This window comes from Chiloscyllium plagiosum, unplaced genomic scaffold, assembly GCF_037043375.1.
Source record: "Chiloscyllium plagiosum isolate Xiang-an unplaced genomic scaffold, Cpla_swu_hap1 HiC_scaffold_27, whole genome shotgun sequence".
NCBI classification, from domain to species: Eukaryota; Metazoa; Chordata; class Chondrichthyes; order Orectolobiformes; family Hemiscylliidae; genus Chiloscyllium; species Chiloscyllium plagiosum.
Genome location: NW_028270165.1, coordinates 17,717,847 through 17,733,902, shown reverse-complemented (window position 1 = coordinate 17,733,902; position 16,056 = coordinate 17,717,847). Strand labels below are relative to the sequence as shown.

General features: G+C 49.0%; 1 protein-coding gene across 9 annotated transcripts; it reads right to left on the bottom strand.

The window, feature by feature from the left end:
* Positions 1 to 629: 629 nt before the first annotated feature.
* On the bottom strand, positions 630 to 15,727 carry LOC148143288 (uncharacterized). Of its 9 annotated transcripts, none has more exons than XM_087974099.1 (3): positions 6,334 to 7,894; positions 3,240 to 4,208; positions 1,499 to 1,903 (listed from the first exon to the last, which is right to left on the bottom strand). In XM_087974099.1, the coding sequence occupies exon 1, from the start codon at positions 7,732 to 7,734 to the stop codon at positions 6,919 to 6,921; it is 816 nt and encodes a 271-aa protein (XP_087830225.1). In that variant the 5' UTR covers positions 7,735 to 7,894; the 3' UTR covers positions 1,499 to 1,903; positions 3,240 to 4,208; positions 6,334 to 6,918. The 9 variants fall into 9 exon arrangements, 8 of the variants coding, with proteins under 8 accessions (XP_087830230.1, XP_087830231.1, XP_087830228.1 ...); XM_087974098.1 differs by having other exon boundaries at positions 3,266 to 4,208; XM_087974104.1 differs by lacking the exons at positions 3,240 to 4,208; positions 6,334 to 7,894 and adding an exon at positions 15,706 to 15,727 and having other exon boundaries at positions 630 to 1,903.
* Between the last annotated feature and the right edge of the window lie 329 nt (positions 15,728 to 16,056).

Genomic DNA, 16,056 nt, shown 5'->3' with positions numbered 1-16,056 from the left:
TTTTAACTTTACCCACCCCAGTTCAACACCGGCCCCTCCACATCGTTTCTAGTGAACTCGGCCCACACCCTTTACTGCTGCCAGTAAACTTTACAATGCTGATGAAATGGTGCAGTACCTGCACTCCTGAAAAACTTACAATTTCTAACGATAGTAGCTACTCATTCACTACTCCATCTGATACACGACATTGGAAACTTAGTGCAGGAGGCTGAAAGAAATGAGCAGCTTTAAAACAAAAACCATTTGGAGCTCAAAGCTTTCAATGAGAGGCTGAACCCGACGTTAAGTTCAGGTAAACTTTACTGTGACCAACTTTGTTACAGCTTCAGATTCCCCCCAGCAAAAAGGCATAGAAAAAGTAGTTCTTTTTAAAAAAACAGCTCAAGGTCAAAGCGCACACACTCTCCACACCCAACACCACCACCAACCCGTTGCTCCTTCAATCCTCCTGCAATGGCGTGTGAACTCGCTGGTGGCTCCGCAGGTTGAAGAAGCGTGTGAAACCCTTCCCACACTGAGAGCAAGTGAAGGGCTTCTCGCCTGTGTGGACCCGCTGGTGGTTCAGCAGGTTGGAGGAATTGCTAAAAGCCTTCCCGCACACGGTGCAGGGGAACAGCCTCTCCCCCGTGTGGACCCGCTGATGGGTCAGCAGGTGGGAGGAACTGTTGAAGGCCTTCCCGCACTCTGGACAGCTGAAGGGTCTCTCCCCTGTGTGGACACGCCGGTGGGTCAGTAGGTTGGAGGAATTGCTGAAGGCTTTCCCTCACTCTAAGCAGCTGAAAGGCCTTTCACCCGTGTGGACCCGTTGGTGGTTCAGCCTGTAGGAGGAACTGCTGAAGGCCTTCCCACACTCGGGGCAGCTGAAGGGCCTTTCCCCGGTGTGGACCCGCCGGTGGGCCAGCAAGGCAGAGGAATAGCTGAAGGCCTTCCCACACTCGGGACAGGAGAACGGCCTCTCCCCCGTGTGGACCCGCTGGTGCTTCAGCAGGTCAGAGGATTTGCTGAAGGCCTTCCCGCAGTTGGGACAGCTGAAGGGCCTTTCCCCTGTGTGGACCCGCCGGTGGGTCAGCAGGGCAGAGGAATCACCGAAGGCCTGTCCGCAGTCAGGGCAGGAGAATGGCCTCTTCTCTGTGTGGACCCGCTGGTGCTTCAGGAGGTCGGAGGAATTGCTGAAGGCCTTCCTACACTCGGAGCAGCTGAAGGGTCTCTCCCCCGCCTGGACCCGCTTGTGGGTCAGCAGGGTGGTGGAACTGCTGAATGCCTTGCCGCACTCAGGGCAGCTGAATGGCCTCTCCCCTCTGTGGATCTGGTGGTGCTTTAGCAGGTCAGAGGATTTGCTGAAGGCCTTCCTACAGACTGGGCAGGAGAATGGCCTTTCCCCGGTGTGGCTGCGCTGATAAGTCTCTGGGGCAGACGGGGCATGAAAGCCTTTCCCACAGTTACCACACTTCCATGGTTTCTCCACAGGGCGGGATTCCTCCAGTTTCTCCATGGCTGAAGCTTCAGCTGTACGCAAACACTTGTACAGCCCCTCCCCACTGTGAATTCCTGTTTTCAGGCCGTATAGCTGTTACACGCTCCACGCTCAGTGCGCTGCAACAATAGGGTCTCTCATCTAGTCCCATTGATGCTGAAAAAGTACTCAAACAAGAACCAAAAAGTTTGTTTCCTTCTCACAGAATCATAGTTGAAAATTGTTGCGGTCCTGATGAATTGGGTGACTGTTAGACATTGATGTCAAAGTGAGGACTGCAGTCGCTGGAGAGTCAGAGACAAAAAGCGCAGCACTGGAAAAGCACAGCAGGTCAGGCAGCATCCGAGGTGCAGGAGAGTCAATGTTTCCGGCATAACGCTTATACCTGTTCATTTTGAAACTTCTGTCTTCAGATCTTCAAATACGCTGCAAAAAGAAATTATAAGATTCATCACTGTCAGTGCAGGGTAGAAATTCAGAACAAGCAATTCTACTTTCTGCAGAATATTCTTTTCTTATTTCACAAAATTGAAAACACCATCCCACTCTCACCCCCTCTGTTCTCACTCTGCTCTAATCAATTCTTACGGGGCAACCAACAAGGTGACTTTGTCACTGTATAAGTTCAAAATTAATATGAAAGAAGTCTTCGATAAGCTGTTGGCACTTAGAAGTTGACAAGGCACTGGGACTTGATGAAATATATCCAAGGATCTTGAAGAAAGGGACGACAGAAATTGTGGGAGCATTCGACATAATTCAACAGTCTTCCATGGAATTGGAGGAAGTGACTGGAAAACTGTAAACACTTTAGCCTTGTTTAAGAAAGGTTGTAAAGATATACTCAGCAATTAGAGGGCAGCCAGTTTAAATTTGGTGGAAAAGCAGAAATAGTTATTCTGGTCAAAATTTGTAGTCACATGGAGAAAGGTGGATTAAGAAGAGCCAGCGTGGGATTGCTGAAGGGGACATTGCATTTAATTAACTTGATGGTGTTTTTTGCAGAAGTTACAGGCTTGACGAGGATAACACCTCAGCTCTCCTCTTTGTTATCCATCCTGGCTGTCCTCGGGAGTCTGGTACACCTACAGCCTTGACGTAATGCTGAATTTGAGGGGATTAAAGCACTAAAGTGTGACTTCAAATTACTTGGCTTCACGGGTTTTGCTATCATATCTCTCCCATAAACGCTGACAGAACAGGCTGTGTGCAGGAGTCTGCTGGGCACCATCTTCATTAATCAAAAGGGAAAGAGCTATTGGTTCAGCACCTCAGTAAATCTTGAGGCAGTCTTAGCTCCTATGCACATGTTGGGATACATGTAAGGAGATGTTTATATTTTGCTTCTGTACTTAGAATTCAGAAATTGAAGCCAGTGTACATTTTAAAAATATTCAAGATTAAAAGTACAGAGGAGATCAATATTATACAACAATCCAACAACCCCGTCCCAAGACAACAGGCGCCTGACCCTCACAAAGCTGGCGGCCGGTTGCCCGGGCAACCCGAGAGCTTCTTCGCCGGTGAAGTAAACACTGAGCCTGTGGGGCTTCTATTGGAGGCCTGAGGCCTCCCCCTAGGAGTTTATAAACTCCCCAGTCTCCCTCCTCCCGCGGGTCCCAATCCTACCCTGTCTCACTGTCTCCTCTCCCCGGGGGCAGGAGCCAGGTCTTGGCGCTCGGGCCTGGCGACCTTCCCGGGATGTTCCTGAAACCTGGTCCTGTTCTGAAGGAGAATCCCCGGACCCGAAACACCTCCTCACATTCCTCCCGACACGAGCTGCCGGACCTGCTCAGCTTTTCCAGCGGCTCCTGTTCTTGTTCCTTCAGCCGCCGGCGCCATTCCTCTCCCACACTCAGTCACACTGTCTTTGTCCCATTGCACATGCGCCAACGCAGGGGGCGGGTCCCTCCTGGTGACGTCATCACCGCCGAAGTGGCGCGGTCGGAGGAGTCCTCCAAGAATTCGGTGACAATAGGGGCGGGGCGATCGCTTTCCCCGCCCCCAGCCACTTGCAAGGTGAGTTCCTTTTAAGTTTGAACGTATTTTCTTTCAATTTTCAGAAATGTTATTCCAGACTTCTGGAAGGCTGAAGCATTGAGAAACTTTCAGACATAAACAAACGGATATGAATAAATTTCATAAAAATAGGTAAGGTAAATTGCGAAATAAACCCAGCACAAAATATCAAAAAGAATAGCAAGAGCTGGTATTGGTATGCTGAAGGGAACAAAATCGCTGAAGTAAATGTTGGTCCCTTGGAAGGTGAAACCGCTGAGTTAATGGGGGAACACTGAAATAGCAAAGCTGCTAAATCAAAACTTTCCTCAGCTTTCACATTGGAGGACAGCAATACTATCCCTATTGGAACAGGCAAGTCAGAGGCTGTAGAAAGGGTAGAACTTAAACAATCAACGTCGATAGGTACACTATCGGGATTGAGGGCGGACAGGTCCCCTGGGCCTAATGGCCCATATTCTAATGTACTAAAGGCAGTGGATACGTTAGTTACAATATTCCAAAATTCCTTGGACACAAGAAAGATTTATTGAGTTTATTTAAGACTGAGATAGGTAGATTCTTGATTGTCAAGGTGATCAAAGGTTATGAAGAGAAAGCGCCAGAAAGGAGTTGACTTCAGCCATGATTGGGTGACGGAGCAGACTTGCTGGGCTGAATGGCCTCTGATATCTTATGAATCCACTGGAGTGGAAAAATACTAATGTAACACCTGTATTCAAAAAGGGAGAGAAGCAATACGAGAGAAATTGCAGACCAGTTAGTTCAACAGCTGTTAATGGGAAGTTGTTAGAATCAATTATCAAGGAAGCAATATCAGGATGTTTGGAAAGTCAAAACTCTTTAGATAGCTCCTTTCAAACTACTACCGTTAAGAAGGTTACATGGGAGACCATTACCTGCAAGTTCTGTTCAAAGACACTCACTATTGGAGCAGCACACTCATCTCAACATACAGAGATTACAAAGATAAAGATGGGAGAAACCATTGGAGAGATTTGAAGACTAAAATGAGAATTTTAAAATTTGGTTGTTGCTTGAATGGGCACAAGCACAGGTCAGTGGACACATGAGCCACAGAGGAATGAGAATTGTTGCCATGATACAAGAGCAAAGTCTTAGATGATTTCAAGTTTACAGAAGGGCAAATGCGTAAAATTATTGATTGCAGCAGTGAAGTAGTCAAGCCTGGAGGTAAGGAAGGGACCAAAGATGATTCCGGCAGCAGCAGCTACTTTGGGAATGGGACAGGCTCGAATGAGATGACAGAGGCGGATACAGGAGGCTTTGTGCTGGCACAGGTCAGAAGCTCCTCTCAGAATCCAATGCAGCAAGTTATGAACAGCCTGGCTGAATCTGAGAGTTATAAGGGAGAGAATGGAGGCTGAGGAATGAAGATGGATGCAAAAACTGGAAACCAGTGGCTTCATTCTTCCCAGTGTTTAATTGGAGTGGATCCATCAATATGAAGAATTTCAGCAACCAGATTGGACCATGAAACTGGTGAGTTTTGAGAAGGTTTGTAGCTCAGGGTGAGGTTCTGGATGTTTGCTCGCTGAGCTGAAAGGTTCATTTTCCATCACTATACTAGGTAACATCTGCAGTGAGCCTCCAGATGAAGCACCAGTGGTGTAGCCCACTTTCTATTTAGATGTTTGGGTTGGTGATGTCATTTCCTGTGGCGGCATCATTTCGTATGGCAATGTCATTTCCTGTTCTTTTTCGGGGGGGGGGGGGGTGTAAATGGGATCCAAGTCAATGTATTTGTTGATAGAATTCTGGTTGGAATGCTATGCTTCTAGGAATTCTCATGCGTGTCTCTGTTTGGCTTGTCCTGGGGTGGATGTGTTGTGCCAGTCGAAGTGGTGTCCTTCCTCATGCATCTGTAAGGATACTAGGGATAGTGGGTGATGTCTTTTTGTGGCTAGTTGATGTTCATATATCCTAGTGGCTAGTTTTCTGCCTGTTTGTCCAATGTAGGGAACACCACATCCATCCTCGGATAAGGGTCTGTTTCTGTGGTGTCTGACTTTAACTCTTCTTTTACTGGTCGTCACAACCATTTTCTTGCCTTCCCCAATACCCATCCAATTCATTGTTGTTTAAAATATCAGATGAACTCAGCCTTGAATGTATTCAGTGACCCCATACCTGCAGGAAGACATCCCCACTTCTGAACTCAGTTCCTCTTGCTAATATACCACTTGCCTTGCGCATTGCTTGCTGCACCTGTCTGACAACTGGCATTGATTGGTGTGGAAGAACATGTTGCTGGAAAAGCACAGCAGGTCAGGCAGCATCCAAGAAGCAGGAGAATCAGCCCAAAACGTCGATTCTCCTGCTCCTCTGATGCTGCCTGAACAGCTGTGCTTTTCCAGCAACACTCTCAACTCTGATCTCCAGCATCTGCAGACCTCAATTTCTCCTGGTGTGAAAAAACGCTGAGACCTCTTTGTCCATCCACACAACATTCCTGATGAAGGGCTTGTGCCTGAAACATCAACTCTCCTGCTCCTCGGATGCTGTCTGACCTGCTGTGCTTCCAGTGCCACATTTTTTTACTCTGATCTCCAGCTTCTGCCATCCCAATATATGATCATTTAAACAATGTTTTGTGCTGTTTTCTTTTTCCACAACACCGGCTATAACTTCACACTGAGGTAATACATTTGCCATGTGTTTGCCAATTGAGACACAGACTTGGACCAACTTTTCCAGTCTGTCCCCTCCCTGGATTCCCTCCCTTTGCTTTTAGTTGCTTCAAGTCACAAATTGAATCCCAGCATGAAAAAAAAGAGAGTAGAAGAGGGGGAGAGAAGAGAGATCGCTGTGCTCACAGATGTTGGACAGAGGAAGTTCCAGTCTGTGGTGAATCTCAATCTTCATTCATAGAGAGAAGCAGCAGCAGCTTGAGAAGCTAATGGTCCACCTTCAGACAATAGAGAGGCTGTGTTTAACAAGAACACTAGACTCCTACCGGTCCTCCAGTACTCCTCATTGGTCCATCAAAACAACATAGCGCCGTTTTTGCGGACAGCTACAAGCATGCGCGGTGTTTTTGCTGACACTGAGGAGCATGCGTAGTAGACTCTGTGGAGATGGAGTTACTGACAGTTTCTAACTATCCAAAGGCCAATGGGAGAAAAAAAAGATAGAGCCACACTGCTGTAGGTCTGGAGTCAGTCATGCGTAAGCCAGACCAGGGAAACAATGCAGCTGGGACGGCTGAGTGAATCCTTTCCCCTAACAACAGTTTCCTTCCCTAAAAAGGACATGAGTCAGTCAGATGGGGGTTTTCTTTGCCCCGAAAAATGGTTTCATCGTTAAATACTGAACTCCAGGTTTCTGATCGAATTCCAATTCCGTCATCTCCCGCGGCAGGATTCGCCGGAACTGGGTTGTTAGTCCAGTTGATAATGGCACTAGGCTGTCATTCCTTCAACCCCCTGCGATGGCAAATGAACTCGCTGGTGCCTTCGCAGGAGGGAGGAGCAGGTGAAGGCCTTCCCGCACTCGAGGTAACTGAAGGGCCTCTCCCCTGTGTGGACCCGCCGGTGGGTCTGGAGATTAGAGGAATCGCTGAAGGCCTTCCCGCACTCAGGACAACTGAAGGGCCGCTCCCCCGTGTGGACCCGCCAGTGGGTCTGGAGATTGGAGGAATCGCTAAAGCCCTTCCCGCAGTCGGGGCACCCGAAAGGCCACTCCCCCGTGTGGACCAGCTGATGTCTCAGCAGGGCAGAGGAATCACTGAAAGCTTTCCAGCACTCGGGGCAGCTGAACGGCCTCTCCCCGGTGTGGAGCAGCTGGTGCTTCCGCAAGGTGCCCACTTGACTGAATCCCTTCCCACACTCGGGACAGCTGAAGGGCCTTTCCCGCGTGTGGACACGCCGGTGGGTCAGAAGGTGGGAGGAATTGCTGAAGGCCTTCCCGCATTCTTGGCAGGGGAATGGCCTCTCTCCTGTGTGGACCCGCTGGTGGGTCAGCAGGATGGAGGCCCGGGTAAAGCCCTTCCCACACTCGGGACACCTGAAGGGCCTCTCCCCTGTGTGGCGCCGCTGGTGCCTCAGCATGGAGGCGGCCTGGGTAAAGCCCTTCCTGCACTCGGTGCAGGAGAATGGCCTTTCCCTGGTGTGACTGCGCTGATGAATCTCCAGGGCAGACGGGACACGGACGCCTTTTCCACAGTCGCCACACTTCCACGGTTTCTCCACAGAGTGAGATTCCTCAGGATTCTCCATGGCCAAAGCTTCAGCTGCACACAAACACGTGTATAGCCTCTCCCCACCGTGAATTCCTCGTTCCAGGCCGTATCACTCTTCCAGGCTCCACATTCAGTGCAGTTCAACAGTGGGTCTCTCATCCAGTCCCACTGATGCTGAAAATGTACTGAAACAGGAACCAAAAAGCTTTGTTCCTTCTCACAGAATCTAAGTTGAAAATTGCTGAGGTCCTAATGGATTGAGTGACTGTCAGATATTGATGTCAAAGCGAGGATTGCAGATGCCGTACAGTGAGTCGAAAAGTGTGCTGGAAAAGCACATCAGGTCAGGCAGCACCTGAGGAGCAGGAGAGTTGATGTTTTGGGCATAAGCCCTTCATCTGTTGATTTGAAACTTCTATCTTCAAATACTCTGTAAAAAGAGATTACAAATGTCATCACTGTCAGTCCAGAATAGAAACTCAGAACAAGAAATTCTACTTTCTGCAGAATTTTCCACAAAATTGAAAGCACCATCCCACTCTCTCTCTCTGTTCTCACTCCCTTTTAACTAATTCTCCTGAAGGTACTGATTCAGGATCTAACTGGGGCAGAAAAGCAAAAATATCAAGACTGACATCTCTCTGAAGTTTGGATAACTCCACCTGAAAGTTAATATCTTCCACGACATTGGGATGCTGCTGCTGAGAGCGAACAGGTCTAATTTTGGGAAGCAAACAAAAATGTTAATTCAGGGTGAACCTGCCATGCAGCTTCTTGAGGAACAACCAGATACAAAATGGTTAACGCACCCAGGAAGAGGGGAACAAAATGAGACATCAAGGCGTTAACACTGACACCAGAGAGAAACTGAACATACAGATGTGGCAAACATTAGTGGAAAGCCAGAGTCATAGAGATATACAGCACAGAAAATGACCCTTCAGCCAAAGTCTTCCAGATATCCCAAAATTAATCTAGTTGCATTTGCCAGCACTTGGCCCATATGCTTCTTAACCCTTTCTATTCATACACCAATCCAAATGTCTTTTACATACTGTAATTGTACCAACCTCCATCACTTCCTCTGGCAGCTCATTCCAAACATGCACCAGGTTCTGCGTGAAAAATTTGCCCCTTCTGATGCTTTTAAATGTCCACCCCACCCACCCTCACCCTAAACCTTGTTACTACCTCGTCCTGGACTCCCCTATCCCAGGTAAAAGACCTTGTCTATTTACCCGATCCACACCATTGATGATTTTATACAAGTCTATAAGGTCACCCCTCAGACACTGCCGCGCTCGGGAAAACAACCTATAGTTCCATCTTCACTCACACGGGTAATTAAGATTCATAGCGGAGTTTGTTCACTCCAGTTGCTAAAGTGAACAAATGTCCCTCCCTTCTCTCTCTCGCCCCCAGGATGAAGAGTTGCCCAGACGGAAAGAGTTTCACTCTGAAATTGACAGGGCCACTTCCGCGTTGTGACATCAATAATGATTCACAAGGGCGGACCGAGGCCAACACCCAGCCCCCGCACTGCGCCGGCTCCGGACGCCGGCGTGCGATTGACCCGCATTACGCCTGCTCCAGATGGCCGGCGTCCCACTGACCTGCATTACACGTGCTCCGGAGGGCCTGGATCCGGCTGGCCCTCGCTGCGCCCGCTCCGGACGGAAAGCGTCCGGCTGACCCTTACTGCGCCTGCTCGGATTGGATGGCGTCCGGCTGGCCCTCACTGCGCCTGCTCCGGTCGGACGGCGTCTGGCTGGCCCTCACTGCGCCTGCTCCGGACGGACGGCGTCCGGCTGGCCCTCACTGCGCCTGCTATGGATGGACGGCGTCCGGCTGACCCTCACTGCTCCTGCTCCGGACGGACGGCGTCCGGCTGGCCCTCACTGCGCCTGCTCCGGACGGACGGCGTCCGGCTGACCCTTCCTGCTCCGGACGGACAGCGTCCGGCTGGCCCTCACTGCGCCTGCTGCGGATGGCCGGCGTCCAGCTGACCCTCACTGCGCCTGCTGCGGTCGGTGTCAGACTGACCCGCATTACGTCCGCTCCGGACGGCCGGCGCTGCCCTGCACAGTTGGGAAAATCCCTTCCCTTCAACAAATCCCCATAGTGTGGAAGCAGGCAATTCGGCCCAACGAGTCCACACCGACCCTCCAAAGGGTAACCCACCCACACCCATTCCTCTACATTCACCCCCTGACTGATCCACCCGAGCCTGCACAACCCTGGCACTATGGGTAATTTAGCATTGTCCAGGTAAAGGTGGATTGGCAAAGTTAAAAATCACACAACGCCAGGTTATCATCCAACAGGTTTATTTGAAAGGAGTAGCATTTCGAGCGCTGCTCCTTCATGTGGTTGTGGAGAATAAGATCATAACGCATAGAATTTATGAAAAAACATGACAGTGCCCTGCCACTGAAATGATCTATTGAACAAACCTGGATTGTGTAATCTTTCATCTTTTAGAATGTGTTGCAGGTATCACAAATATGTAAATCCCACAATTTCCTGCAAGGCACCTTCGAGATAACTATGGTTTTATAACAAAAGATGACATCTTTCAGTCTGGGGGGATGGGGGGTTGGGGGAGGGGGGATGGGGGGTTGGGGGGGAGGGGGGATGGGGGGTTGGGGGGAGGGGGGATGGGGGGTTGGGGGGGAGGGGGGATGGGGGGTTGGGGGGGAGGGGGGATGGGGGGTTGGGGGGGAGGGGGGATGGGGGGTTGGGGGGGAGGGGGGATGGGGGGTTGGGGGGGAGGAGAGTGGGGGGTTGGGGGGGAGGAGAGTGGGGGGGTTGGGGAGGGAGGGGGGAATGGCAGAACTAGAGGGCATATGTTTAGGGTGAGAGGGGAAAGATATAAAAGAGACCTAAGGGGCAACCTTTTCACAAAGAGGGTGGTACATGTACGGAATGAGCTGCAAGAGGAAGAGGTGGAGGCTAGTACAATTGCAACATTTGAAAGGGATCTGGATGGAATATATGAATAGCAAGGGTTTAGAGGGATATGGGGTGGATGTGAGAAGGTAGGACTAGATGGGTTGGGATATCTAGTCGGCATGGACAAGTTGGATCGCAGGGTCTATTTCTGTGCTGTACATCTTTACGACTATTTCAGCTCAGACAATGCATGAAAGGTGTGAGATCAGAGTCTGTCTGTATCCTAACCTTGAGTCAGGCTGGTTCTATTTTCAAAAGTTGAATTTACATAATACTACATGTATTGACTGCCTGGAGATTGTTCATTTTAGGAGCAAAATAGAATGTATCGGCAAATATAATGTTGCAAATACAAATTCACTGCAATGGACTTGTGTGTACACACACACACGCATGAGAGAAATAAAAAGTCTATTTCTGTGCTGCATATCACACAGACATTGAGACAACATGCTTTATTTCTGTGGTTGTAAATGTTGTTGTAAATTATAGCTGGGGACTAATAGTTAGATGTAAGGGACAGAATTCCTCAAAATAGGGCACTATAAGAATCCTGGGAGAACCCTATTCTGGTTTACTTACTAGTGAACAAACATTAAGCACGAGGATCTATTTATTTTTAATTTTGATTCGTTTTTCTTGTTTGATTCCCTGCTATGACAACGCTGTATCTGAATGGTTGACAGGCTGAGAGATGGTGGGTAGGGTCTCAATTGACCCAATGTTTTATTGTTCCAAATGGTGTAAAAATGGGTGTCAAAGCTTCAGCAGAAATCCAGCAGAGCTGACAGGCCAACATCTTACTCTAAGCGAACAGGGAGATCAACAGAGGAGAGAGAAATCAGGACCTGAAATCTGAGCTGACACCAGACTACCCTATGATCAATGCTTTGATTCGCAGTGCCAACCCTCTACCTTGACCTCGCTTCCCATTTGACTACCCCCTCAATATTCAGGATCCAATCCTTGTCATCCTGAAGCTGGGTTAGCCATGGGAAATGCAGGGTTATAGTTCCATAGTAATAAAAGCAGGAGTAGGCCATTTGTCCTGTCAGGCCTACTCTGCCATTCATTAAGATCATCGCAGCTCCTCCTCCCTGCATTGTCAAAGCTACCCTGAATTCACCAACCATGCAAAAACCCATCCAACTGTGTCTTCAATATACTGAAGTGGCCTTTACTGCTTCATTGGGCAGAGAATTCCATAGATTCTCTCCTAATCGGTGTTTGAAAGCTACTCCCCCTAATCTTGAGGTCTAGTCTCACCCAACAGCAGAAATGACTGGATAGGGAAGGGCTGCATCCCCAAAGTGCAATGAATTCCCACTTACCCCCAAAATCCCGGACGGACTCACTCACTCAGTTGTTTGCTCATAAATGAAAGATTTCACTGTTACAACTTCTGCTCCCAGTCAGGGCAAAACATCTTTGACAGCTGCTCTGAAAGTCCAATCTTCACAACCACACTTATGAATCATTCTCTTCTCACCTCAAATATGCACCGTCTAGTTTTGGACTGCACCATCCCGGGGAAAAGATCTTGGGTATTCACCCTATCCATGCCCGTTACAACGTCAATGCCCTCAGTCTCTGATGCTCCAGGGAAAATATCCCTGGCCTATTCTCCCTCTCCCAGTAGTTTAAACCCTCCACGTCTGGCAACAACCTTGTAAATCTTTTCCAACCTCTTTCAAAGTTTCACAACATCTTTTCTATATCAAGGAGACTAGAATTGAATGCAGTGTTCCAAAAGTGGCCCAACCAATTTCGTGGACAGCGGCCACATGACCTCCCAACTCCCATACTCAATGCTCTGACCAAGAAAGGAAAGCATACTGAATGCCTTCTTTACTATCGTAGCTACCTGAGACTCCACTTTCAAGGAATTATGAACCTGCACTCCAAGGTCTTTGTTCAGCAACACTCCCCTTAACTGTGTCAGTTCTGCCTGGATTGCTTGACCAAAATGCAACTCCTCACATTTGTCTAAATTAAACTCCATCTCCCACTCCTCAGCCCAATGACCCATCTGCTCAATTCCCATTTATAGCAAACTCTTATTCCCTAGAAGCTGAAAATCTTAATCCCACCTAATTCCTGCTGCATCTCATCCTGAAGGGTCTGGTTCATGCTGATACACAGGCCCACACTCTAATTGAAACATACAGAATACTGAATGGCATGGACAGACTGGATGTTGGGAAGATGTTTCCATTGGTAGGAGAGACAAGGACCTGAAGGCACAGCCTTAGAGTAAAGGGAAGGCCTTTTGGAACTGTGATAAGGAGAAACTCCTTCAACCAGAGAGTGGTGAATCTTTGGAATTCATTGCCACAGAAGGCTGTAAAGGACAGGTCATTGAGAATATTTAAGACGGAGGTAGACAGGTTCTTGAGTATCAAGGGGATCAAGGATTACGGGGAGAAAGCAGGAGAATGGGCCTGAGAAACTTATCAGCTGCGATTGTGTGCTATCAGCAGGCCTGATGGGCCGAATGGCCTAATTTCAGCTCCAATGTGTTATGGTCTCTTGCTGTCCTGGACACAGAGGGTGAGAATTGGGAGCAGGACTAGGACATTTGGTCTTTCGTGCCTGGACCAGTATTGCACAGATCATAACTGGATATGAATATACCTACATTTTGGTGGACAGACTGGGACATTTTTCATTGGAGCATAGGAGGTTGAGAGGTGACCTTACTGAGGTTGATTAAATCATGACAGATCTAGCTAACGAGAATGGCAGATGTCCTTTCCCTTGGGTGGGGGTTTCAAGATTAGGGAGCAAATTTTGAAGGAGAGAGGAGAAAGATTTGAAAAACATGAGGGACATTATTTTTCATTTTACAGAGAGTGGTTCGCGTGTGGAATGAATGTCCAGAGGAAGTGGTGCAGTTATAGCATTTAAAGGACATTTGGATAAGTATCTGAATAGGAAAGATTCAGAGGATATGGACCAAATACTGGTAGGTGGGACTAGTTTAGTTAGAGAACATAGTCAGCATGGACTAGTTGGACTGAAGGGGCTGTTTCTGTGCTGTCTGACACTGTAACTGTTCTATGCTGGTCTTGAAACCATTTTCTTAATATCCCCCATAAACATCCATTTCATTGTTGTTCAAAATATCAGATGAACTCAGCAGTGAATACGTTCAATGACCCCCCTAACAGAAGGAAGACATCCCCACTTCTGAACTCAATTCCTCTTGCTAATATACCACTTGCCTTGCTGATAGCTTGCTGCACCTGTCCGACAACTGGCAGCGACTGGTGCAGAAGGACACTGAGGTCCCATTGTACATCTACACATCATTGTTGATGAAGGGCTTATGCCCAAAACATCAACTCTCATGCTGCCTGATTAGCTGTACTTTTAGGAGAAAGTGAGGACCGCAGATGCTGGAGATCAGAGCAGAAAATATGTTGGTGGAAAAGTGCAGCAAGTCAGGCAGCATCCAAGGAGCATGAGAATCGACGTTTCGGACATGAGCCCTTCTTCAGGAATGAGGAAAGTGTGGCAAGCAGGCTAAGATAAAAGGTGGGGAGGAGGGACTTGGGGGAGGGGCGTTGGAAATGCGATAGGTAGAAGGAGGTTAAGGTGAGGGTGATAGGCCGGAGTGGGTGTGGGGGCGGAGAGGTCAGGAAGAAGATTGCAGGTTAGGAAGGTGATGCTGGGTTTGAGGGTTGGGACTGAGACAAGGTGGGGGGAGGGGAAATGAGGAAACTGGAGAAATCGGAGGTCATCACTTGTGGTTGGAGGGTTCCTAGGCGGAAGATGAGGCGCTCTTCCTCCAGCTGTCATGTTGCCATGGTCTGGCGATGGAGGAGTCCAAGGACCTGCATGTCCTTGGTGGAGTGGGAGGGGGAGTTGAAGTGTTGAGCCACGGGGTGGTTGGGTTGGTTGGTCCGGGTGTCCTAGAGGTGTTCTCTGAAACGTTCTGCAAGTCGGCGGCCTGTCTCCCCAATGTAGAGGAGGCCACATCGGGTGCAGCGGATGCAGTAAATGATGTGTGTGGAGGTGCTGGTGAATTTGTGGTGGATATGGAAGGATCCCTTGGGGCCTTGGAGGGAACTAAGGGGGGGAAGGTGTGGGCTGAAAATGTGTTGCTGGAAAAGCACAGCAGGTCAGGCAGCATCCAAGGAGCAGGAGAATCGTTGTTTCGGGCATGAGCTCTTCTTCAGGAATCTGAAGGTGTGGGCGCAAGTTTTGCATTTCTTGCGGTTGCAGGGGAAGGTGCCGGAGTGGAGGTTGGGTTGGTGGGGGCTGTGGACCTGACGAGGGAGTCACGGAGGGAGTGGTCTTTTCGGAACGTTGATAGGGGAGGGGAGGGAAACATATTCCTGGTGATGGGGTCCGTTTGGAGGTGGCAGAAATGACGACGGATGATATGATGTATATGGAGGTTGGTGGGGTGGTAGGTGAGGACCAGTGGGGTTCTGGCCTGCTGGCGATTGGAGGGACGGGGCTCAAGGCCAGAGGAGCGGGAAGTGGAGGAGATGCGGTGGAGAGCATTGTCGATCATGTCTGGGGGGAAATTGCAGTCTTTGAAGAAGGAGGCCATCTGGGTTGTTCGGTATTGGAACTGGTCCTCCTGGGAGCAGATGCAGTGGAGATGAAGAAATTGGGAATATGGGTGCAACTCTGATCCTCAGCATCTGCAATCCTCACTTTCTCCACATCCCAATGTATCACATTTAAAAACGCACCACCTTTCTGCTTTTCTTGCCACGGTAAAGGCTATAGCTTCACATTGAGGTACTGCATTTGCCATGTGTTTGCCAACTGAGACACAGACCTGGTCCAACATTTCCTGAGTCTGTCTCCACCCCAGAGAATCACTCCCTTTCCTTTCAGCTGCTGCAAATCAACACTATATGAACAGGGATATCGGCTGGGTGCTGGCAAGCGGGACTAGATTAGGTTGCAATATCTGGCCGACATGAACGAGTTGGACCGAAGGGTCTGTTTCCGTACTGTCCATCTCTATGACTATAATTGAACACCAAAATGAAAACTAAATGGAAAAGGGGGTGAGAAAAGAGAGTGCTGTATTCACAGATGTTGGACAGAAGAAGCAAGTTACAGTCTGGGCTGAAGCTCAATCTTCACAGCAGCTACAGAAGCTTATGGTCCTCCTTCTGCATTCAGACAATAGGGGTGCTCTAACTGGCAGGAGGACCAATCTCCATCCGGTCCTCCAGGCTTTACCATTGGTCCATCAAAAGGAAGTCGCGTGCCGGTCTTCGGACTTCGAGGAGCATGCGTACTACTTTGCTGACACCGGTGAGCATGCGCCTTCCTCGCTGACACCTCGGAGCATGCGCAGTGTGCGCTTTGGGGACTACTGTTAATGACGGCTGGAAAGAATCTAAAGGCCAAAAGGAGAAAAAACGGCTGGAGCCACAAT

Coding starts and splice junctions, on each gene's coding strand:
- LOC148143288 (XM_087974099.1), bottom strand. CDS start 7,734: ATGGAGAATCCTGAGGAATCTCACTCTGTGGAGAAACCGTGGAAGTGT.